The sequence below is a fragment of the Notechis scutatus genome, chromosome 1 (assembly GCF_049901735.1).
Source record: "Notechis scutatus isolate UNSWTSFEM ecotype Mainland chromosome 1, rNotScu1.2, whole genome shotgun sequence".
Taxonomy (NCBI): Eukaryota; Metazoa; Chordata; class Lepidosauria; order Squamata; family Elapidae; genus Notechis; species Notechis scutatus.
Genome location: NC_142009.1, coordinates 24,275,704 through 24,299,325, shown reverse-complemented (window position 1 = coordinate 24,299,325; position 23,622 = coordinate 24,275,704). Strand labels below are relative to the sequence as shown.

General features: G+C 45.2%; 2 protein-coding genes across 11 annotated transcripts in view; both read right to left on the bottom strand.

The window, feature by feature from the left end:
• The window catches only part of LIMK1 (LIM domain kinase 1), a 53,743-nt gene extending 51,001 nt beyond the window's left edge, over nt 1-2,742 (bottom strand). The window contains exons 1-2 of the mRNA XM_087958882.1: nt 2,548-2,742; nt 434-530 (exon numbers count right to left, since the gene is read on the bottom strand). Of these exons, the coding sequence (XP_087815008.1) occupies nt 434-530; nt 2,548-2,605 (155 nt within the window). The 5' untranslated portion in view covers nt 2,606-2,742. The remainder of the gene's footprint in view (nt 1-433; nt 531-2,547) is intronic.
• Nucleotides 2,743-10,492: 7,750 nt separating this feature from the next.
• The window catches only part of ELN (elastin), a 96,896-nt gene continuing 83,766 nt past the window's right edge, over nt 10,493-23,622 (bottom strand). For 5 of the 10 annotated variants that reach the window (XM_087958877.1, XM_087958871.1, XM_087958873.1 and 2 more), the window contains 9 exons: nt 23,231-23,281; nt 20,977-21,153; nt 20,142-20,189; nt 18,665-18,702; nt 16,853-16,916; nt 13,127-13,165; nt 12,451-12,483; nt 12,293-12,340; nt 10,493-11,343 (listed from right to left, as the gene is read on the bottom strand). In XM_087958877.1, coding sequence (XP_087815003.1) covers nt 11,318-11,343; nt 12,293-12,340; nt 12,451-12,483; nt 13,127-13,165; nt 16,853-16,916; nt 18,665-18,702; nt 20,142-20,189; nt 20,977-21,153; nt 23,231-23,281 — 524 coding nt within the window. In that variant the 3' untranslated portion in view covers nt 10,493-11,317. Of the gene's footprint in view, nt 11,344-12,292; nt 12,341-12,450; nt 12,484-13,126; nt 13,166-16,852; nt 16,917-18,663; nt 18,703-20,141; nt 20,190-20,976; nt 21,154-23,230; nt 23,282-23,622 lie in introns of all 10 variants that reach the window. The other 5 variants (XM_087958872.1, XM_087958874.1, XM_087958880.1 and 2 more) reach the window with 4 other exon arrangements.

Genomic DNA, 23,622 nt, shown 5'->3' with positions numbered 1-23,622 from the left:
TCTTCCCTGTAAATCAGTTGGCACTCTTAGAGCTGACAAATAAAGAAGAACTGCTATTACTCAAAAAACTGACCAGGACCCATGCCGCTTATCAATTAGGGTGCGTTTTCTCTCTTTACACAACCACATTCTAGGTGTCATAGAATGATCCAGGTGAGCAATTCTGACATTAGTGTGGATCTCTACGTGCCCGCCTTGCTTTGGACTCATAGCCAAAGAGGTTAACCTCTGCAGCAAAACCTTCCCTCTAGACCTCGGGTGACAAACTCGATCGTGTCATGTGATGTATCGCAACGTATCACAATGTTTTTTGCCTTTGCAGATCTGGGGTGGCCATGGCCTGTACATGACGCATCCAGCCCGTGGGCCACCAGTTTAACACCCCTGCTCCAGACCCTGCAGGACGCAGTCATCCCCCCCAAAAACCCCCTACCTGAAACAGCTGGCATGCCAATCGGCGTTCAGGGCTTGCAAGTACTGACCGTCGTAGATGCTGTGGCTGCAACTGGCACATATTGGCAGGTCACTTCCTGGGGGACACAAAAGAGGTAATAGAGGTGATTTTCTGCAGCCTAGAGAGACAACTCAGCTGGAGCGGTAAAACTCTGGATTCTGGCAACAGACTTAGCTATTAAAAGTTTAAAAGTGCAAGTGCTGGCCCTTTTTCTCTCTCAACTTCCCAGACATTCGATTCTTTTGAGACAGTCCTTGCCAAAATATAGAATGGAAATCTAATGTAAAGCAGAGTGCCTCTGAGAACATGCAAAAGGTTTTTATGCATCAAAAACTTTGAACTGAGCCTGCAGTTTCAAGCTTCTTGGTGTCTGTTTCCTCCAAAGCAGAGCCATCGTTATCCTCCCCTTCTCTTTAAGAAGAAAAGTACAGAGAGGAGGAGAATTTGTTGTAACTTGTTGTAAGCCACCCATTAATAGCTTGTTCTGTGAAATGAGATGTTGGATGGATGGATGGATGGATGGATATAGAGATAGACAGATAGACAGATAGACAGATAGACAGATAGACAGACAGACAGACAGACAGACAGACAGACAGACAGACAGACAGACAGACAGACAGACAGATAGATAGATAGATAGATAGATAGATAGATAGATAGATAGATAGATAGATAGATAGATAGATATTCCTTGTTTCTTTAGGGATGAAATGAGAGCAGTTGCCTGACAGGGGAAAAAAGTCAATTTCGCCAGTCCCAAAGGGTTTCACGGCCACAACCTTGTGCAGAAGGTGCTTTTCTGACTTTTGGATCAATGTCTGGTGAAAAATGATTGATTTTCCATTTCTGTAACAACAGCATTATCCTCCACTTCACCCTCTAGCGTGAGAAGGTTAAGGGCAGCTATGAAGAAACAAGGGGATCTCTATCTCTACTTGTCTTTGTCAGTCACATAACTGGGAAGTAAAACCTCCAGACCAGTTTTGGTGGTGGATCCAATCCTCCACCCCCAAGAGCAAAAGTGCCTTGAAGCATGTACAGAGTTACCTCTCCTTGCTTCACTTCATACAAATGGCATCGGTTCCTGCCCCCAAGCCCTCTATTTTAGCATGGGGTCACAAGGATGGGAAGAATGAAGGAGGACTGAAGGAAGACAAAAAAAAACAACCCTGCTGTAGATCTGCATCTTATTAACAATACCATTTCAAACCAGCTCTTATGCCACACTACAAGTTACAGGACACAGTACAAGAAAAAAAAATGTCTAAAAGGGGAGAATTATTTCCAAAGTTATAATACCACTTAAAGCACCCTGCTGAAAACATGCAGTAAAAGAAGAGGGGTGAGAATTGAGCCCTGAATCCAGCTCGTTCAAGATTTTTCACAAAGTAGGGGTCATTTGTTCTTGGGAGGGAAATGGCATCGGGAAGACTCAGATCAGGCAGCACCCTGGACAGCACCCACGGGATGATGAGGGAGTTGAAATGGATATTTGATCACCTCCGTCCCCATAAATTGTCTTTTTCTTTCTTTCTTTTTTGAGTTGGAAAGTATCCGAAGTAGGAATTCCGTGGCTGAACGGGAGAAGAAAACGCATTCGGTATACCTGCTCACAGAGGGACCCCCTACAATTTTTATTTTTAGTTTTTTAGTTTTACCGCTAAAACTAGTTTGGGGAACGAGTGCGGGGAGGCGATACGCGAAGAAAAGAAAAGAAAGGGGGGGGGAGAATTGCGTCAAGGTCCCCTTTCGACGTGCCAAGGGCATCTCTCCGTCATGGGCCTGCCAAGTCCCCCCCTCTCCCCTCCCCCTCCCAACCCGCAAGGCACAGCGCGGGGCGGGGGGGGGAGGAGGAGGAGGGGGAAACGCATCGAGAGCTCGCTAGTAGTTTCACGTGCGAATGCCTGCTCGCGCGCGCGCGTCTTGCGGCTACCACCACAGCGAGGGTCAAAGCAGCTCAGTTCCCGGCGGGACTCAAGGTCAGCTGCGGAGGATTGCAGCGGTGCGGGAGATCGCTCCCCCTCCCCACCCCGGGGAAGCAGGCCGGTGGTTGAGGGGAAGGGAGGGCGCAGGGGAATCTCCCGACCCACCTTCGTCCTCTCCCATGGGCTCGTCCCTCCAAGTGCAGCACAGCAGCATCAACCTCATGCAACCGCCCCCGCCTGGCCCGGTTAGGCAGTAGCAGTAGCAGCACGGCGGCGGCGGCGGCAGCAGCGGCGGCGTCTCCACCTCCGGTCCGGCGGCGCAACGGAGGGGGCAGGGCGTGCGGGCGTGCGGGCTACGCCGGCTGCAGACTCACCCGGGCCGACTACGAGGCAGCGCTGGGAAAATGGGGCGGGGGGGAGGGAGGGAGAGGGAGGCGGGTCTAAAGAGGAGAGCGAGCGAGCGAGCAAGCAAGCGAGCGGACCCCCCTCCCTCCCTCCCACCCTCCCCTTCTCTTCCAGCCAATGCAGAGCGCCAGGCGAGCCAATGCCTGGAGACCTGGCCCCTCCCCGCTCGCCGGCTGCAGGAGCTCGTGGCGTGGGGGGTGGGAGGGCAGGGCGGGAGCGATGTCCCGGGCTTGCGGCCAGTCGGCGTTCGGGGCGACGTGCCGCGCTCGGCTTTGGAAGAGGGTGACGAGGAGGAGGAGGAGGAGGAGGATGGATGGATCCGGGCATCCGTCCGCCGAGTGAGGCTGCGGAGCGCTTCTCGAAGATTGAAAACAAAAGCACGGGTTGGGATCGAAGGGGTGAGAAAATTGAGCTCACCCCAGCTACAAAAAGGCAAGTTCTTGGAGGAAAAGCGAAACGTCCCCGAAGAAAAAACCAGAAAGTCCAGTTGCCTCTTGAAGAAAAGGAGGGGGGGAAGCACTTTTGGGACAACCACGACCTGGATGACTGAAAATCTCCATAGACCAGGGGTCCTCAAACGTGGCAGCTTTAAGACTTGTGGACTTCAACTCCCAGAATTCCTCAGGTAGCATAACTGGAGGAGGAATTCTGGGAATTGAAGTCCACAAGTCTTAAAGTTGCCAAGTTTGAAGTTAGTGTACTTTAAGGGGGGAGCCCCAGATAACAGATAATCAGAGTTGGAAGGGACCTTGTAGGTCATCTAGTCCAACCCACTGCCCAAGCGGGAGACCCTACACCATTTCTGACAAATGGCAGTCCAATCTCTTCTTGAAAGTCTCAAGTGATGGCGCTCCCACAACTTCCGAGGGCAAGCTGTTCCATTGGTTGAATGTTCTCACTGTCAGAAAGTTTCTCCTTATTTCCAGGTTAAATCTCTCCTTGTTCAGTTTCCATCCATTATTCCTTGTCTGGCCTATAGGTTCGGTAGAAAATAACTTGACCCCTTTCTCTCTGTGGCAGCCCCTCAGATATTGGAACAATGCTGTCATGTCTCCCCTGGTCCTTCTCTTCACTAGACTAGCCAGGCCCAGTTCCTGTAACTGTTCTTCATACTCTTCAACTCTGGTGCTGGCTTGGGGTAGGGGAGGTGTGCAATTTGGGGGAAAGTGTTTTTTTCCCCAGCCGTTATCACTTCCACTCTGTTCCCTCCCCCCCCAATACAGATAGTCCTCGACTTAACAACAGTTCATTTAGTGACCATTACAAGGGCCCTGGAAAAAAAAAGTGACTTGTGCTGTTTTTGCACACTTGTGACCGTTGTGGCTTTCCCCGTGGTCACGACGAGATCAAAATTGGGATGCTTTGGCAACCGACTCACATGGATGATGTCACTAGGTCCCTTGGGGTCATGTGATTCTTCTTTGGTGACCTTCTGAGAAGCCAAAATCAATGGGGAAGCCAGTTCCACTGAACAACTGTGGCAAGAAAGGTGGGGAAATGGAGCAAAATTCACTTAACAAATGTTTCGCTTAGCAACAGAATTTTTTTTTGGGGGGGGGGTCAATTAGGGTTGTAAATTGAGGATTGCCTGTAATCTGTACTAATAATAAGTGTCCCTCCAAGGAATGTGGGAAAACAGGACGTTCCCCTTTGCACCTCCCAACAATCCTTCCAGGTAGGTTAAACCCGGGTTCCCCAACCTGGGCAGGGGGTCGGACTAGAAGACCTCCAAGGTCCCTTCCAACTCTGTTGTTCTGTTCTAACCTTGGCAACTTTAAGCCTGGCAGACTTCAACTCCCAGAATTCCCCAGCCTGCTTTGCTTTGCTGGCTGGGGAATTTTGAGAGTTGAAGTCCACCAGGGTTAAAGTTGCCCAGGTTGGAGACCTCTGGGTTAAACTAAAGGAAATACATGACATCCATTCACGCAGCATGCTTATTTGTAACACGGGTAGTCCTTGACTTACAACCATTTGCTTAGTAACTGCCCGAAGTTGCAACATTGACAAAAGCGACTTATGACCATTTTTCACACTTGAACATTGTAGCATCCCCACCATCACGTCATCTAAATTTGGATACTTGGCAACTGGTGTGTATTATGACAGCTGCACTGACCTGGGGTCACGTGATCCCCATTTGTAACCTTCCCAGCTGGCTTCTGACATGCAAATTTCAATGCGGGAAGCCAGATTTCCTTAATGACCACATGGTTCGTTTAATAACCACAGTGATTTGGGACAAAGCTCACTTAACAGCTGCCTTGCTGAGCAATGGACATTTTGGGCTCAATTGCGCTTGTAAGTCAAGGACTACCTATATATGATTTGACTTAGCTAGGCAGTATTGTTACAGGGATACAGTGGCTCCGTGGCTAAGACGCTGAGCTTGTTGATCAGAAAGGTCGGCAGTTCAGCAGTTTGAATCCCTAGCACCATGTAATGGAGTGAGCTCTCGTTACTTGTCCCAGCTTCTGCCAACATAGCAGTTCGAAAGCATGTAAAAATGCAAGTAGAAAAATAGGGACCACTTTGGTGGGAAGAAAACAGCATTCCGTACACCTTTGGCATTTAGTCATGCCGACCACATGACCACGGAGACGTCTTCGGATAGCGCTGGCTCTTCGGTTTTGCAACGGAGATGAGCACTGCCCTCTAGAGCCAGAAACGACTAGCACATATGAGTGAGGGGAACCTTTACCTATTTATTTGTTAGAATTAACTGCAGCTAAATTTCCTGCATAGTTTGTGGTGTAGTGAGTGGCTATGGACAGTAAGTAAGTACAATAAGTTCCAACTACATCCAGCTGGAAATGATCCCAGAATTACGAAGAAGCAGGACCCTCAAAGATTTAAACCACACATAGGCTGAGCTCACAAAGTTCGTTTAGTGTCAAATAAAGGCTTAGCAACTTTACTTGCATAATAAGAAAACTTTTGATAGGTTTTTTTTTTTTTTTTTGCAGCTTAACATGTGCAAACCCAGCCAGTTTGGTTCTTCCAGTTAATTGATGTACATCCAGAAAAAGTCTGAATTCAGGAATCTTATCTTTTGTGCTCTGTATTACTGTTGTAAAATGCTTGCAGCTGGGAACCCAACACTTTTCAAATGACACACATTCAGAAAGCCCTACAGCAGGCCCATGGTGCCTCTGCCAGCAAAAACGGAGCTCAGGGAGGGGGCGTGTGCACCCCGGGCTCCATTTTCACTGGCAGGAGGCTAGGAAAACAAACTAAAAAACAAAACAAAAGGAGAAATGTTTCCCCTTTTGCATCTGAGCATGCAAGAAGGGACAGAAAAGGAGGAAGGGAAAGAGGAAAGACAAAGAAAAAGAAGGGAAGATGGGAAGAGAGCAGTGAAGGAAAAAAAAGGAAGGAAGGAAGGAAGGTTGATTAGGGGAATGGAGGCTAAAACATATGATGAAGGGTTACAGGAACTGGGCTTGGCTAGTTTAGTGAAGAGAAGGACCAGGGTAGACATGATAGCAGTCTTCCAATATTTGAGGGGCTGACACAGGGAGGAAGGGTTCAAGCTATTTTCTAAAGCATCTGTAGATCAGACAAGGTATGCTGTCCAGACAGTATATAGGTAATTGGGAATTGAGATAGTTAAGTTAGAATTGGGAGCTGTCCCCTTAAGGGAATGCCTCATGGTAAATGTAGTTAATGCATCATGGGAAATGTAGTTCATGTCATGTGGTCACATCTGTAATCCTGATTGGTCACTGAATTGACCCTTGGTTGGATTGGGGGAGTTTCCTTTACTCCTGCTTGGACCCCAGCAGCGCACTGGTGTCTCACCCCTTTGCTCCATCGTTATGGGATGAAACATCACTATGCTTTTACACTATGAAGTCAGCTATGCAAAGATTTGGACATTAAGATGAATCTCAACATACCTGTGAGTTATACCTTGAGAGTGCCTTGTGACCCAATAAAGAAACTTTGTATGGAAGCCTTTGTAGAGTTTGGCCTTATATTTATATTCAGTCAGTAATTAAAGACAGAACACAAGGAATAATGGATGGAAACTGAACAAGGAGAGATTTAACCTGGAAATAAGGAGAAACTTTCTGACAGTGAGAACAATCGACCAAGGGAACAGAAATTGCCCTCGGAAGTGGTGGGAAGGAAGGAAAGGAAGGAAGGAAAATGAGAGCGAGGGAGGGTCTCAAGGAGGTCCTGCCTGAGCACTTGGCCACCACAGGTGCCCCCGACATGAGTCCCATGTCATGCCCACCATGGCCACACACTTCTTCCGGCCATGCCCCCGGCCCTCTGAGGTCAAGCAACCCCGAAGAATGAAATCGAGTTTGGCACATACTCGATATAGCAACTCACAATTCCTTTATCTGGAAACAGAAAAAAACATTCTTTTCTGTACCCGATGTGGCATGGATTCTTCCTTCTTGTGTACAGGTAGTACTCAACTTATGGCTACAATTGGAACCTGTTGTTAAGCAAGGGTCTTGTTACATGAGTGGCACCCAATTTTGTGACCTTTTTATTTTTGGCCATGGTTGTTAAGTGAACCTCTGCAGTTGCCGGGTGTATTATGTAGTCATTAAGTAAATCTGGCTTTCCCCCATTGACTTTACGCGTCAGAAGCCTGGCTGGGGAGGTTGTAAATTCTGCAGCTGTCAAAAATAAATGCCGGTTACCAAATTTTGATCATGGGACTGTGGGGATACTACAGTGGTCATAAGTGCAAGAAACACGTATAAACCACATTTTTCAGTGCCTGCGTCACTTTGAATGGTTGCTAATCAAATTGTGGTAAGTTGAAAGTATGCTGGTTGCTCAGTTGTACAACGTGGGTTGGGGTGACTTGTGTAATAGCAATAGCACTTAGGCTTATATACCGCTTTCCAGTGCTTTCCAGCCCTCTCTAAGCGGTTTACAGAGTCAGCCTATTTCCCCCAACAACCTGGGTCCTCATTTTACCCACTTCAGAAGGATGGAAGGCTGAGTCAACCTTGAGCCTGGTGGGATTTGAACTGCCAAATTGTAGGCAGCTGGCTGCAGCAGAAGTAGCTTGTAATACTCCACTCTAACCACTGCACCAGAGGCTCCTTAACTTAATAACTGCTGACATCAAAAAGACACAGATATTCGATAGGTGATGTGAGCTGCAACTTACGAAAGTCTATGCCTTTCATGTACCACTTTTTTGTTAAGTTGGAAAAGGAAATTACAGGGAAATGACCAGACTCCTAATGCATTTAAGTGCAATTTTCCTCTAGACAGTTTTTTTTGCAGAGAAGTACAGGTAGTCCTCAACTTACGACCTCAATTGAGCCCAACATTTCTGTTGTTAAGTGAGACATTCATTGAGCTTTGCCCCATTTTACAACCTTCCTTGCCACCGTTGTTAAGTGAATCCACTGCCATTGGCAAGTTAGTCACCCGGTTGTTAAGTGGATCCAGGTTCCCCGTTGACTTTGCTTCTCAGAAGGTCGCAAAAGGGGATCCCATGACCTTGGGGACAACAGGAAAGGTCATAAGTATGAACCGGTTGCCAAGCATCTGAATTTTAATCACATGCTACAAGGTTTGTAAGTGTGAAAAACGGTCAGAAGTCACTTTTTTTTTCAGTGCCTTTGTAACGTTGAACAGTCACTAAATGAACTGTTGTAAGTCGAGAACTACCTGTTTATTTTCTTTTTCATGATATAAACCAGGGATCTCCAAACTTGGCAACTTTAAGACTTGTGGACTTCAACTCCCAGAATTCCCTAGCCAGCCATGCTGGCTGGAGAATTCTGGGAGTTGAAATCCACAAGTCTTAAAGCTGCCAAGTTTGGGGACCCCTGATATGAACTATAGATTGTTCCATCTCATGTTATATATTAACTCCTTCTTAACTGTGACAGAATGCCTCTCTTACTGGCAGTGTCTTCTTGCACTCTCCTGCTGCCTGTGCTATTCCCAGTTGCTCTAAATATTCTGCTAGTCTGAAGTTTTATTTTGAAAGGTTTTTCTTTAGCATGATTTTTATATACTGCCTCTTCATATATACAGGATTCATTTGATAGCCTGATACATTTTTACCATGTCTTATTCTTATCTAATCCAGCATTCTACTGTACTTCCCAATCATGGCCAGCCAGAAAGTCCACAAGACAAAAAAAAACCTTATCAGTTCCCACCATCAGATATGCTACCCTAAAACATGTGGTTTCAATTATTATAATGCCTCTTAGTCATTATAAACACCTTCACTTCACATGTGTACTTTATCTGTGCTATTTTTAAAATCTTTGTTCAAAGATAAGACAGGCATGAGACATCGCCGTGGCTGGATTTGTATTAAAAGAAAGATTACTGGAAACACAATGACTATATTTGCTCAGTGTGTGCGTGTATGTTAACATTTATTCATTTGAGAAATGTATATGCCTCCCCACACTTGAACACCGCAATTCTGGGGTGGTGTACAATAAACAAGATACAAAAATGAAATAATTTCAGTTAAAATTGGCATACAACCATTGATAGTGATTAAGGAATGACATTTATTATGATCCTGCAGGCATGAACTCATTCTGGCCCCAACACCTGAGCCAAAAAATGCTCTGTTATATCCTGTCTCTTTGGTTAGGTTTTGGCACAGTACATTCTGCTAACCCAGAACATGCATTGTTTGATAATCAGGCTAAACATGCTCTAACACATGTAGAGTAATTTACTCTAATAAGAAGTATTCAGATACAGGTAGTCCACAACTTATAACAGGTCGTTTAGTGACTGTTTGAAGTTACAATGGCAGTGAAAAAAGCAACTTAAGACCGTTTTTCACACTTAGCGACCGTTGCAAGTCCCAGTGGTGGGATACAAATAATTTAACAATTGGTTCTCTGCCCTAATGATTTCTTCCAACAACCAAGCTACTGTACACTCTTGAATGTGAATTATCAAACAAAATCAGCAACAATAAAAGATAAATATTAGATGGGTGGTTTTTGCTTTGTTTAAGACCAAGGACAAAACATAGCCTCAGAGTTGCTGGAGCAACTGCACCCAAGGAGCCTCGGTGGCACAGTGGTTAGAGCGCAGTACTGCAAGCTACTCCTACTGCAATTTGGCAGTTCAAATCCCACCAGGCTCAAGGTTGACTCAGCCTTCCATCCTTCCGAGGTGGGTAAAATGAGGAGCCAGATTGTTGGGGACAATAGTAAACCTGTAAACCGCTTTGAGAGGGCTGTAAAGCACTATAAAGCAGTATATAAGTCTAAGTGCTATTGCTATTCTGCTAGCGAGGCTCCTGGGAAACTTGATCCAGATCTGATCAGGTCGGTCAGTTGAAAAATATAGAGATAGTCCATATGATCACCACCACAGAGGCCAACATTTCCATTGTTAAGCAAGGTGGTGGTTAATCCCTGATTTTACTACCATTTTTTTCCCCACAGTTGTTAAGTGAGCCCAACTTCCCCCATTGACTTTGCTTGTTGGAAGCTGGCTAGAAAGACTGCAGATAGCAGTCACGTGACCTGTTGGCTGCTGCAACCCTCGTAAATACCTGCAGGTTGCCCAGCACCCCAATTTGGATCACGTGACCCCGGAGATGCTGCTATGGTTGCAAGTGTGAGAGGACTGGCTGTAAGTAGCTTTTTTGGGTGCTGTTGTAACTCTGAACAGTCCCTGAACAAATGGATGTAAGTCAAGGACTACTATATCTTTACTGAAAATAGCAACGAGAGAGAGATTACCTTTAAAACATTATTTATTAGTCAGGTTTTATTTATTTTGGTTTTTTTTTTTTTGGAAAGCAGTTATTGTTCTTCTTTATAAAAAGTGTCCCATCCCAGTTACATCGAAGTGATTAAACATGGAAGATGTGGAGCAGGTTGGCTGGTCATGTACAGGGGTCCCTGGCCAGCCCGTTCATTGGGAGCTGGACGATGTCATGCCGGCGTCCACGTTAGGGATGGTACGGATGCTGTGGCCTGGCCGTGCTAATCCACCCGAGCCTGGCAGCCAGCAGAAGCTCCAGGATTAAGGCTAATCCCATTGGCACTGACAGCTTGGCCTGAACTGCTCCCCTCCAAACAGAGGCAGTGTGTTCAGGGGGAAGGGAGGAATGGCCTGGCATGGGGCTCACGGCAAAACAAGGGGTGTCCTCCCCCCCCCACACACTTAGATCCAAAGAGGAGCCAGCAGAGAGAGACCAGGGAAGAAGCAGGGCCAGCTGGCCGACGGCTCCTGGCCCCCCCCTCCCGCTTGTGGGGGGCAGGGCTCAGGAGTGGGTTTAAAGTGCTCAGGCCGCCCCCTCTGAAAGCAGCCCTCCTAGGCTGCAGCACCAAAGGGCCCCAGGGAGCTGAAGGCAGGGACGCTCCCTGTGGGATGGTTGTAGCACCAGTGAGAGGGAGGGGGGCCAGCCGGGGGTGGGGGTGGCAAGGCATGGGGCTGTGTTGGCAGCGGCGGTGGTGGAATCTCTGCTTTTCTCAGGGGTGGGGTGGGGTGAGGGTACATTCGAGACCAGGCAGTAGCACCAAAGTTCATGAGGTGAATGGTAGGCTGTCGGTCTGGGCTACTTCCTCTTCCGGCCGACTCCTCCTGAAATCAGAAGAGAGAGAGAGAGAGAGAAAGACAGAATGACCAAGCCGTCCAGCAGGTGGCTGATAGGGACCTAGGAGACTTGCTAATCCAGAAACAGGCCTGGGGATTCTAACCTTGGCTTGGGTGGATGCAACATTCTTAACCGGGTTTGTTGAAGGCCTTGTTATTTTATTTGGACATGTTCGACTTCTAATAGAAGAAAAATTATCTGTAGCTCAAGGCTGAACTGTGGCATTCTTGGTGCTCTCTGAACTTGGTTATTTGTTTGCAGGTATTTCCTCACCCAACTAAGTAGCTTCATCAGTGCCATAACCAAGCAACCGACCAAGCTAAGACCACCAAGAACTTCATGCATTCAGCTTTAATAACATCAATGTCCTTGGTTGTGTAGGTAGGTTAGTGTGATTTGTACAAACCCAACCCAGGCGATTTAGTTAACTGATGATTCTGGAATTTAAATAGCAAAACCATTAGGTACAAAGAGGAAGTTTGGTTTCAGATTTTGGTATTGAAACCTGTAGTAGACAGCTTTTATGTCATGGAATAGTACCTGGTAGAATCTGTTCTGGGCTTGGAAGCTAAGCAGGGTCAAACTCCCACCAGCTACTCCTGGACCTCTACTGAGGATCCCCAACAACTGCCTTCACTGGTTCAGATGACCATTACTGTTTTGGGAACAGGGTGCAGGTGGTGGTCAGGCATTCTCCAGCTAACTGGACAGGAGCACCAAATCCGTCCTGCGAGAATCAGATCAGCCACTCAGCTGCCCTGACATCTTGTTTCTGACTGGGAGATTGTGTGAAGGGCATGTTGAGTATTAGTCTTCTTCTTTCAACTCAGGGTCAAATTGTTGGGGGCAGACTATCTCTGAGCATGGCAGTTTTGGAAATAAAAAGAATCAGTAGCTCTCAATCAAGTTATCTTTCCAAACTATGGTGCCACTTACTTTTGTAGCCGAGTGCCCCCAGGGCTCCATAGGGCTTGGGAGGTTTACCTGTGTGTAGAGAGAGAAAAAAAAGAGGGAGGGTCATTCAAAGCTGGATAACCAGTTAACTTCTGGACAATCCTTTGCTCCCCTTCCTCCCCCTAAAGTACTGCTCTTACCTCCATAGCCAGGTACACCTCCACCTGTGTATCCTAAATGAGAGAGAAAATCTTGTTAGCATTGCCCCTTTTAGTCACACACACACCTTTCCCACTATGCTAAGAATTGCTCAGAGAAATGGGCCCATCTAAAACACTTCTTTGTCAGTGGCTGGATTCATGCATTGCAGTTAGCCATCATTTGCTGAACCATGGTGTGAAAAAGCAAATGGCTGGTTCATACAGCAAGAAAAAAAAAAAGGGGAGAAACTGCAACATTTGCTCAATGAAAATGAAGTAGTTTCTGGCCCTATGAATTGAGGGAATGTAGCCAATTCTCTGGGGTGAACTAGCCATGGGTTTAAGAGAACATGATAGGAATACAGTAGTTGTTTCATCAACCCAGGTTTAATAGATTACGAGAAACCTGGCCATTATGCTTTGAGTGTTATATTGACTGGGCCAGTCTATTTTCTCTATTAATAACTCCTGGAAGGATTTTGAAGGGGCACTGCTCTGTTAATAACAAAAGATAATGTGATTGAAGTAGTATACACACTGGGTGAAAACCATCATTGAGCAATTGTTGCCCTCAGGACACAGGCTTGCTACTCTGGCCAGACAAAGATTATTCAGCCCAGAGCCCCTTCCTGCAATTGGGTCTGCCAGGACTTGAGGCTTTCCCTCGACAACATACCTGGGTAAATAGGAGATAATCCAAAGCCAGTGCCAGTTGCTGCAATAGAGGGGAACAGTTGGGAGAAAGCATAAAAAGACTTTGAGTGGACAAGCACAGAGGACACTTGATCCACACAGTTAAATGAAGTATTGGAGGACTGAGGCAGCCAATGATTATGCACATGTGTAAAGAGGACCTTTGCAGTTAGAATACCAAAAGCAGTATTCAAACAACCTACTGAAAGCTATGACTGATTGCGTTTCAGCTTTGTAGGCTGGTTTTATCCTTCCATGGGGTTAGTTTAGGCTACAGTTGTTTAGTGTGATTCCAAAAGCTTGGATTAGCTGAATAAATTGTGGTTAAGATAAGCTATAGATGAGCACATGCAAACCCAGCCGGTGTGCCCCCTGTCATCTTTGTGGAGTTTTTCCAGCCCACTCAACATCATGCAAGAGCAGCTGTGGGCCTGTCAAAGCTCCAGATCCCACTATCTAACATGCTATCTTTCGGTAGAACATTGACTCTTGAGTTCTGGTTCACTATACTCTCCACTCTCTGGCATATTATTTTATATAAACTTGGATATTTTTTTTCTCCTTCTAGTTAAAAGGAAAAGAGAGAGAGAGAAGTGCAGGAATTTGCTGGCCCTTAAGGAAACAATACACAAGATAATCCACTGTGTTGGAACAAATGTGGGAAGAGGGGAAGAGTTTGCAGGGTTTCTGAAGAGGCTCAATCTTTTTATCTCCATGGCTGAGAGTTGGGAGAAAGGAAAGACATTGCTCAATAATAGGAAAGAATGGTACTTTTCCTCTCTTGACTCAACAGCAATTAGAATACCAGCGCTGGAATCCACAGAAATAATAAAAGTAGCTCTTTAGAAGGGCAATCTCATGATTTAACTTTAATGTTTCTCAACTGTGACAATTTTAAGATGGGTGGACTTCCACTCCCAGAATCCCCCAGCCAGCAATCTTTAAGATGGGTGGGCTTCGGCTCCCAGAATCCTCCAGCCACCATGTTTTAAGATGAATGGACTTTCTCCCAGAATTCCTGCCTGACTGGGGAATTCTGGGAACTGAAGTCCACCCACCTTAAAGCATACTGCTGGGGAATCCTGGGAGTTGAAATCCACCCATTCTAAAGTGGCTAAGGTTGAGAAATGCTGACTTAAAATAAGTACATTTCCAACTATCCATGCCTAGTGGAATGATTTATCCAGTTATAAAAGTGTAGGGTGAGGATAAATAGGAATGAGCTATTCTTGCAAAACCTCACATCTTTTGTGAACTTTGAACATGGACAACTTCTATGAGAAGAAAGTCATTTATGAGGATATTTCATTTTCTGTTGTTTGGAGATTTGGGAGTCACTTGAACTCTGACCCTCCTTTCTCTTCTGCACCCCATGCTTCCTCCCCTGTTGGTAGAAGTCCTATTTTCTTATTGCCTGGTTCAGGAGTTTACACCCTGGATACTGCAATCTTGGGCAACAGAGAAAGGAGAATCATTCCCCGCATGGCCATTTGGTTTAACTACCATAAGGTATTTTATTTGGGGCTGTTTTTGGAGAACATTCAGAAACTACAACTGGTCCAAAATGCAGTTGTCCAAATCCTTTTAAACTCTCAGTACTGGGAGCAAATGGTTTTGCTGACCTTGCATTGATTGCCAGTTGGTTTCCAGGTCCAATTTAAAATGCGGACCTATAAATCCCTTTACGGCTTGGTGCCTGGGTACCTCAAGGACCCCCTTCTCCCATCAGAATTGACCCATCCAATCAGATCTCCCATTTTCTTTTTTTTTTTGAAAAATACTTTATTAGTTTTACCTTTAAAAGAACACAGCTACAAGTTATGTACAACAAAAAGACAAACAGGCCTTAGCATAGGCCAAGAGGGAAAGAGAGGAAAGCCTAAGAGAGGAAAAAGGGAAGAGTAAGGGAGGGAAAAGGTAGAGTAGGGAAAACAGTTAAAATAAAACCATATTTTGTGACTGTCTGTAAGATCTTTTCTTCTTCAAAAATATCGTCGGCGGTGCTTTTCATTATCTCTGCTTCGGAGGCCCTCGGCCATAATTTTCCTAGAGGTGTAGATCTCCCATTTTCAGGAGATTTTTGTATGTGTGTATGAGAGAGGAAGGTGGGGGGAAGGAAGGAGGGAGGGAGAGAGAGACACACACACACACACAGAGACAGAGAGAGAGAGAGAGAGAGAGAGAGAGGGAGGGAGAAGGAGAGAGACAGAGACAGAGAGAAGATAGGAGAGGCAGGCAGTGCTGCTTCTTTGTGGCAGTCCCAGCCTTGTGGATTGGCTCTATCTATATTGGTCTTTTGGAAACTTTTTAAAAACTGAATTGTTTCAGAAAACTTTCCCTTGATGTAAACTTTGCCATCTTTATTTCTATTTATGCTATTTGGAGGCTAAAACATATGAAGGAATTGGGTATGTCTAGTTTAATGGGGGGAAAAGACTGTGATTAACACGACAACAGTGTTCCATTATCTCAAGGGTTGCCACAAGGAAGAGGGGGGTCAGCTTATTCTCCAAAACAGCTGGAAGTAGAACAAGAAGCATTGGACAGAAATTAATCAAGGAGGGAATGACCTAGAAATGAGGAGAAATTTCCTGACATTTCAAACAATTAATCAGTGGAACAACTTCCCTCCAGGAGTTGTTGGTGCTCCATCACTGGAGGCTTTTAAGAAGGGACTGGACAGATCCTTGTCACAAATGGTGTAAGGTCTCCAATTTGAGCAGGGGGTTGGACTAGAAGACCTCCAAGATCCCTTCCAACTCTTATTCTGGTATTTAGTTTTATTGTGTTTGTAGTTGTTTTATTCTATCCTGGATGTCTGTAATCTGAATGTGTTCTATTTAAGCCTCCTAGAGTCTCCTAGGATTGTAGCGTCATAGAAATATGTTAAATAAATAAAGATACTGTCACTTGAGGCTGGAGGCAGAGGTGAGCTCTACCTATGAGTGGATTAAGGCTGAAAGGCGATAAGGGAGAAAGATACCTTCCTCATTTGCTTAATAGTATTGCTCCAATTATTTTAGCTGGCTGAAAACCAGTTATGACTTGGCTGATCTTAGAAAACTGGTCAGTACGTGGATGGCAATTTCTTATTAATACCACGTTTATTCACTAGACCGGATTTTTTTTTAAAAGCAACTCTAGACAAGGCAGTGGCAAAACCATTTTATCACACTAAAAAAACTGCAAGGATATAATCATGAAGAACTGGACTTTTTTAAAAAAAACACCTTTGAATTGGTTGTATGGATGCATGAGGGTTAAGGTATTATGAAGGGGGAAAAATTATAGCCCTTTATGGTCATTCAGATTTCCTTCCTACATCCCGAATTAATATTTTTCTATTTTGCAATACAAGGAGCAAAGTTTAAGATCAGTCAAGGATAGATCTAAGCTTACAATGACCGTAAAATTGATAGCAGTGTTTAAAATATAGGGCATGCTAGCTGGGGAATTCTTGGGGTAGAAGTCCACGCATCTTAAAATTGTTAAGGTTGAGAAACACTGATGTAGCGTATTTCTACAAATTATTAATTAATTAATTAATTTATAATGATGGACCAAGTTGGAACAGGTGCATCCTCACATTTCCAATTTTGAAAAGATTCGACTGAGTTTCAGGATGACGCAGATGTGGCCACAATTCCCACCCTGAATTGCCCTCCCCCTGCATCCCATCAGATGTATCTTTGCCCACTCAGGATCAGACCTCCAGCTCCGGCACCAGCTCCGTAACCAGGTACGCCCAGTCCAGGGACTCCGTATCCTCCTCCAGAAAAAAAAAAAGCAGGGAAAAAAAAGAAAATCTCCATCAGAATCAAACCATATATCTAGTTGAAATGCAATATGGAATATTTGTCTTTCGGACTGACTGCACTTGCATCTAACCAGGAAGGATCTTGAAGAGAATCGATGCTATTTTGCGTGTGTGTGTGTAAAAAGGGATTGTGAATTTAAGCTATATTAAGAATTGCCAAACACTCAGTTTAAATCTTGGTGAATTAATCCAGAACTGAATATAAATTTTTTAAGATGAATATGAATTGAAGAAGCCCACAAAGGACTACAGTACTAATATTATAAAAGGCATAAATTTTCCTGACCCTTCAGATGATTTGGATTTAAATTCCCATGTATTTCTTCCAGCAAAGCCAATGACAAAGACATGGGAATGTTGTAGTCCAAAATATCAAAGAGTTCCAGGTTGGGCCTTCTCAGGTCAGTACAGGTAATCCTAGCCTTACAACAGTTCATTAGTGACCGTTCAAAGTTACAACGGCACTGAAAAAAGTGAACTGATAATTATCAAAGCCTTATAGAAATCCTGAATGTGGCCTACCCACTTGTTGCTAGTTTTGAACATCCTAAAACCCAGTCTGCAGTGCAAGCGTGTCTTAAGAGAGGCCTCTTTTGGCCTTGGCTAATCCTAATTTAGACAGCAGAGTACTGGGCCCACTGTTCTATGGGATCGATTTGGTGATCCATTCTAGATGATCTGAGAAGAGCTACAGGGCAGTCTAAGAAACAATAGTTAACTTAATGGTGCAAAACAGAAATGTTGCAAATAATGGGAGATGATGAAGTCAAGGTCAGGGAGGTGATCAATACTCAAGAGCAGGGGTGTGATCAATATTCAAGATCAGGGGTGGGATGCTACCAGTTCTGCCCGGTTCTAAAGAACCGGTAGCTCTGAAGAGCAGCAGACACTGAACCGGTTCTGTGTTTGATGCTGTTTGGCCCACCCGCCCGCCTGGGCTCTTACCTGTCCTTTATTTCCTGCTTTTTCAACCTCAGCTGCTTTGCGCGGCACAGCTGAGGTTGAAGAAGCAGGAAAAAAAGTGGCTTTTCAAACGCTGCGCACCTGCGAGCAGCGCTTTTCAGCTGTTTGGGAGGCACAGCTTAAGTTTTTTTTACATCCGCGCGTAGCAAAACATAGTCACCGAACTGGTAGTAACACTGGTTGAATCCCACCTCTGCTCAAGATGATCATTTGAGTACCAAAACAAGACATTTGGCTCTGCCTCTACTTTGGGAATCGGTTCCTCCAATTAAGGAACAGACTTCCAGGATAGAGTTTGGGGAATAACCTGGGGAATAACACTGGGCCTTGCAGATCAGCTGGCAGACAGCTCAGCTGGGCCTAGAAAGCATTCTTCAAGTTTATAACAAGAGAACCTGATAGAGCAGGGCTGTGAAACTCGCAGCCCACGGGCCGGATGTGTCATGCGCTGGCCACGCCCACACCTGGTTTAGCAAAGGGGGAAAGAGTTCTGATAGTCACGTGATGCCGCCGTGACGACGTGAGTTTCACACCCCTGTGATAGAGCCTAAGTGCTTTCATTCATCACACCCTGCCAAACATCATCGTGTTGCATCCTTTTCACATATCAAGACAACTCTGCATATTCTGGAGTGTGAGAAAAGGAAACAGGGTCAGGAAGAATCCAGGCCCAGCCCCTATAGCTAAAGACGGAGCCATATACCTAGCTCAGCTCTAGCAGTTCCATACTCTGAACTTACCTGCCACACCAGTTCCACCCAATCCAGTACCTGGGACACCTGTCAAAGACAGGGAGCAAGTTTCAACGGTGAATCTATAGCAATTCTTTTCTCTCCCTGCAGACTGGAAGCTTCCCTCTACATCCGCTTTCCCATTTTTTTTTTTCACTCAAGGAGATGTTTTGTCCAGAGTTTGCTTTCCCTAATGCAGTTTTTCTTAACCTTGGAAATTTAAACTGTGTGGACTTCCGCTCCCAGAATTCTCTGAGAGCCTTGGCCAGGGAATTCTGGGAGTTGAAGTCCATACAGCTTAAAGATGAGAAAATCTGCCCTAATGGTCGTTCCGAGACAGTACAAGAAATTGGAGAACAACTATTTGGGAAGGTAAAGCCTTTGGCCTTTTGAGTCATGAGAATTGCCTCCAGATACATAAGAAAACAAAAAGCTGTGCAGGAACAGAAGGGGTTCTCTGGTGTGGCTTCCATTTGTTTCAGCGGGGCCTGTATCAGGTGAACATGTCAGTGGATAAGAAGCGCCATTTTGGATCAGCCCCATGCAGTTAATGTATGCAGAAATTGCATAAGCCAAAAATTACTTTATTCTATTTCTAGTTCTAAGTAACAGCAAAACAAAAATTAATTATTTTGCATCATCCTTTCACCCTTTGTGCTCCTTGGCCTTCTCGGAGTTAAATGTGCCACTCACTCCCAAATGGTTGTTTCTCTGGGCTGATTTATTTTGCACTCTCCCTCTCATTCTCTCTTTTTGTTGTGGTCCACTGGCGGCCTGTAGAGCTGGCAGCAGAATTGGACAGTGGGGAGGAACATGGGCGAGGCCTGGAGTCTGGGGAAGACTTGGACGAGGGATGTGCATCCAACACAGAGATGGAGCCAGGGCCATCTGAGAGTTACGTGCGGAGTCCGGGGCCTCCAGAATCTGACATCAGTGAGGCAGAGGAATAGGGGGAACCAGTTCCCAGTGTGCGCAGAGCTGCCAGAAGCTGCCAGAACAGTTAAGACAAAAGGGGCGACTTGGGAGTAAGGCTTGGAGATGATTGGCACCTCCCATAAGACATAAAGGAGGAGCAAAGGGACATGAACCGTTCTGGTCGGTTTAAAATCTGAAGCTCCATGTTGACTTTGTGCTCTGGCCTTGTACAGCTAATTGGCAATTTAGACGTTGGTAGTATTTCAAGGCAGGTGAAGGTAGGTGCTTATCAGCCTTCTCCCAAAAGACTGTGGCAGACTTCTGTTGGACTATTCATAAACTGTTTGGGACTCATTATGGGCTGTGAATTTTATTTTAACAGCGGTTGAAATAAAGCAAAAGGTTTTGGGGAACAGCGTGTGATTGTTACTGTCTCAGGAAGCCTTGGTCAGAACACTCTTTCTCTCTCTTTCATTTTTTTTCTTCCTTTCATAGTCATATCGGTCTATACCTATTTCGAGGAGTTAACATGATGAATTACAAGCATTTTTTAAAAAATTCTGCAGAGATACCGTATTTAGGTGGTTTGCCTCCTCCTTGTCCTCCAATTATGGGAATGCCTGTGAGAGAAGAGGAAATAATTCCCATCAGAAACCCATTGCCAGAGATAATTTTTGCCTGTCAAAATGGTAAATTGTGAGTAGGGCTGATTCTCTATGTCTAGGAAATTACTCCTGACTCAGGAAAATTGGAGGATTACAGGTAGTCCTTGATTTATAACCATTTTTTAACAACGGTTCAAAGTTGCAACGGTCTAGGATAATGTTACTTACAACCCATTCTCAAAATTATGACTTTCCCACTAGCCCTGCATTCACATAATTACAACTTGGATATGTGGCAACTCACTCTAATTTACAATGGTTGCAGTCTTGCAATCACACGATCCTGCTGTAAACTTTTCAACCAGTTTCTGACAAGCAAAGTCAATTGGGGAAGCCAAATTGGTTTAAAAACCTTGTCATTTGCTTAATGACCTTGTCATTCATTTAACAACCATGATAAAAATGGTCATAAATTTAGGTTTGGTCACATAATGACTCACTTAATAACTGCATCACTGAAATTCTAACTCCAATTGTGGTCAGAACCATGGTGGTGCAGTGGTTAGAATGCAGTATTGCAGGCTAATTCTGCCGACTGCCACCAGTTTGATTTGGACTGGCTTGAGGTTGACTCAGCCTTCCATACTTTCAGGGTTGGTAAAATGAGGACCCAGAATGTTGGGGGCAATATGCTGACTCTCTAAACCTCTTAGAGAGGGTAGTAAAGCACTCTGAAGAGGTATATAAGTCAAAATGCTATTGCTATGAGTTGAGGACAACCTGTACTCAAGGAAGAACAGACCTGCACCAGGAAGTCTGCCCCCAGGGACGACGCCACCTCCAGGCACAACACCACCTCCAGGCACAACACCACCTCCAGGAAGGACGCCACCTCCAGGAAGGACGCCACCTCCAGGAAGGACGCCACCTCCAGGCACAACACCACCTCCAGGAAGGACGCCACCTCCGGGCCTGAGACCTGTTGTACCACATATAATGAGTTGTATCTATTTATTTTTAAATTGAGGTGCAGACAGTGTTAAATAAGAAAAAAGACAAGATCAAATATTTCCCATTCTGTCCTTTCACCTGGTTTCACACAGGGGTGGGCTTCAAAAATTTCAGCAACGGGTTCTCTGCCTGGTTACTGGGTGGGTGTGGTCATGATGGGTGTGGCCTAGTCAGCCTCCTGCACCGCGGTAGCGGGGGGCATTTTCACCTTCCCTAGGCTCCGGAGGCTTTTGTCAAGCCTCTGGGATGGTGAAAACTGCCTTCCCTGGGCTCTGGAAGCCAGAAATGGGCCCGTTTCCAGACTTCTGAAATTTCCGGGATGCCCGTTTTTCCCCCTCCCCAAGCCTCCGTGTGGGCCCTGCACTTACCTTACATCCTAAATGGGTTGTGTGGAGACTCCTGGAAGGGGTGGGGTTGGAGGGGTGGGGTGGGCGGAGCTAGCCAGGGGTGGGATTTGATGGTTCACTGAACCAGCCATAATGTTAGCTACGGGTCCACCTGAATTCGGGCGAACCCGTAGCAGCCCACCTCTGGTATGGCGTAGGTGTTCTATTCCTGTTGATCCCAGCTTAATAAGGATAATTTTTTAAAAAAATCCTAAAATGGCAGTATATCTCCTTTGCTCTTGCTTTTAATTTCTTTGTGCCTTATCCCTCTGTGTAACTGATTCATACATGAATACTGATACTGTGTTAAAAAGCTGTGCTTTTCATGCAATCGTATTTCTGAAAGTTTTCTTTGCCTCATCTCATTCTGACTCAGACAGGCTGTCACTTGACATGGGCATTATCAGTGGGTTTGATGTTTGTGCAGACCAGATTTTCCCACCTCTTCCTCCGCCAATGAAATATTGATCAACGAGAAACTTTCTGAGTGATGTAATATAGCTATCCCAAATCTAAAATATTCACGGGCAAGATATACAAGAGAGTGACTCCATACAAAAATTAAATTAAATTGACATTTAATTTCAATAAAATAACATGAATTAATTACCATTACAATTAATAATGTTCCCTGCCAGTCACTTCCAAAAGTAATAATTCAGTTGCAATTTTTAGATGGTTCTGGGAACCCCAGAAGTCACACGTAGCCATGTAAGAAATAGCCTTAAGGTATAGGGTATCAAACTAAATTCCTAATTTCTGCCTTGCCCAACTCAGAAATGGCACTGTGGAATAGAGCAGGGGTTGCCAACCTTTTGGACCTCAGGGAACACCAAACTCATAATTTTAAATCCCGCAGACCAGAGACCCTGGGAAAATCCCCAAAAAAGTCTGCAGGAAAATTCCCCACCCTGTTTTCCTACCGATCAATCATTGTTTATTTGGGATCGCAGGATACCGTCTCCAGCTCCGTTCTCAGGGGGAGAGAGAGAGAGACTTTTGGCTTCATGCAAGGAAAGCAGCAGAAGCAGCAAAAGCCTTTCTTTCTCTCCCCCAAACTCCACCAGAAATGAGTCTTTGTGAGATCTGTTGCGTTGGCGCAGCCTCTTGGAGGAGGATGCCTTGCAGGGTCCCAAAGACTCATTTCTGGTGGAGTTTGGGGGAGAGAAAGAAAGACTTTTGCTGCTTTCCTTGTGTGCAGCCAAAAGCAGAAGAAAGAAAAAAGCAGAAAGAAGCAGCCCGGTAGCCAGGCCAGGCACTTGGGGCAAGTGGGGCAAGTCCCCCCCTCCGCCCTTTCCCCCCTCCCCTCACTACTTCATGTTGTGCGCAATGCAAGAGACGCAAGCCTTGTGTTCCCGTGGGCCATGTGGGCGGCACAGACTTGTGTTCCCACGCAGCCTGGATTAATTGCTTTGGGGGGGGGGGTGCTTTGGGGGTGACATTTCTCTGCGGATCACCAAAATTTTCTTGCGGACCACCAGTGGTCCCCGGCCCACTGGTTGGCTACCACTGGAATAGAGGAACCCATAATTGATCTTGGTAATTTGGCACTTATCCTGAAAAGGCACAGAGCCTTTTGTTAAATGGGCTACAAAGAGAGAACATTATATTTCCCAAGACAAGCTAGCTTAGGTAAGGATAGATGCAGATCAAACTCACCATATTTGGCTGCTTTAGCAGCTGCTTTTGCTGCTGCAGCTGCCCCAGGTACTAGGAGAAAGAAGAACAAAAGAATTAAGCGGTCAGAATGGGAGCAAAGTTCAGATCTCTAATATCTCATTAAGCAGCATTTCTCTCTCTTTTAATATAAGTTTTTATTTTATTTTTTAACGACAGATCCATCTTCCATTTAAACAGTGTGTCGACTGGATACAAACATTTTGTGCAACAATCAGTACATTACAATTATAATTATCTTACTATAATATCAATAACTATAGTTTTGCTCATTGACAATGGTGATGAGTGAACTGTTGGAAGATCTGGAAGAACCACATCTGTGTGGTTGCTAACAGTTGATACCAACTTGATGGCACATAATCAGTCAAAGC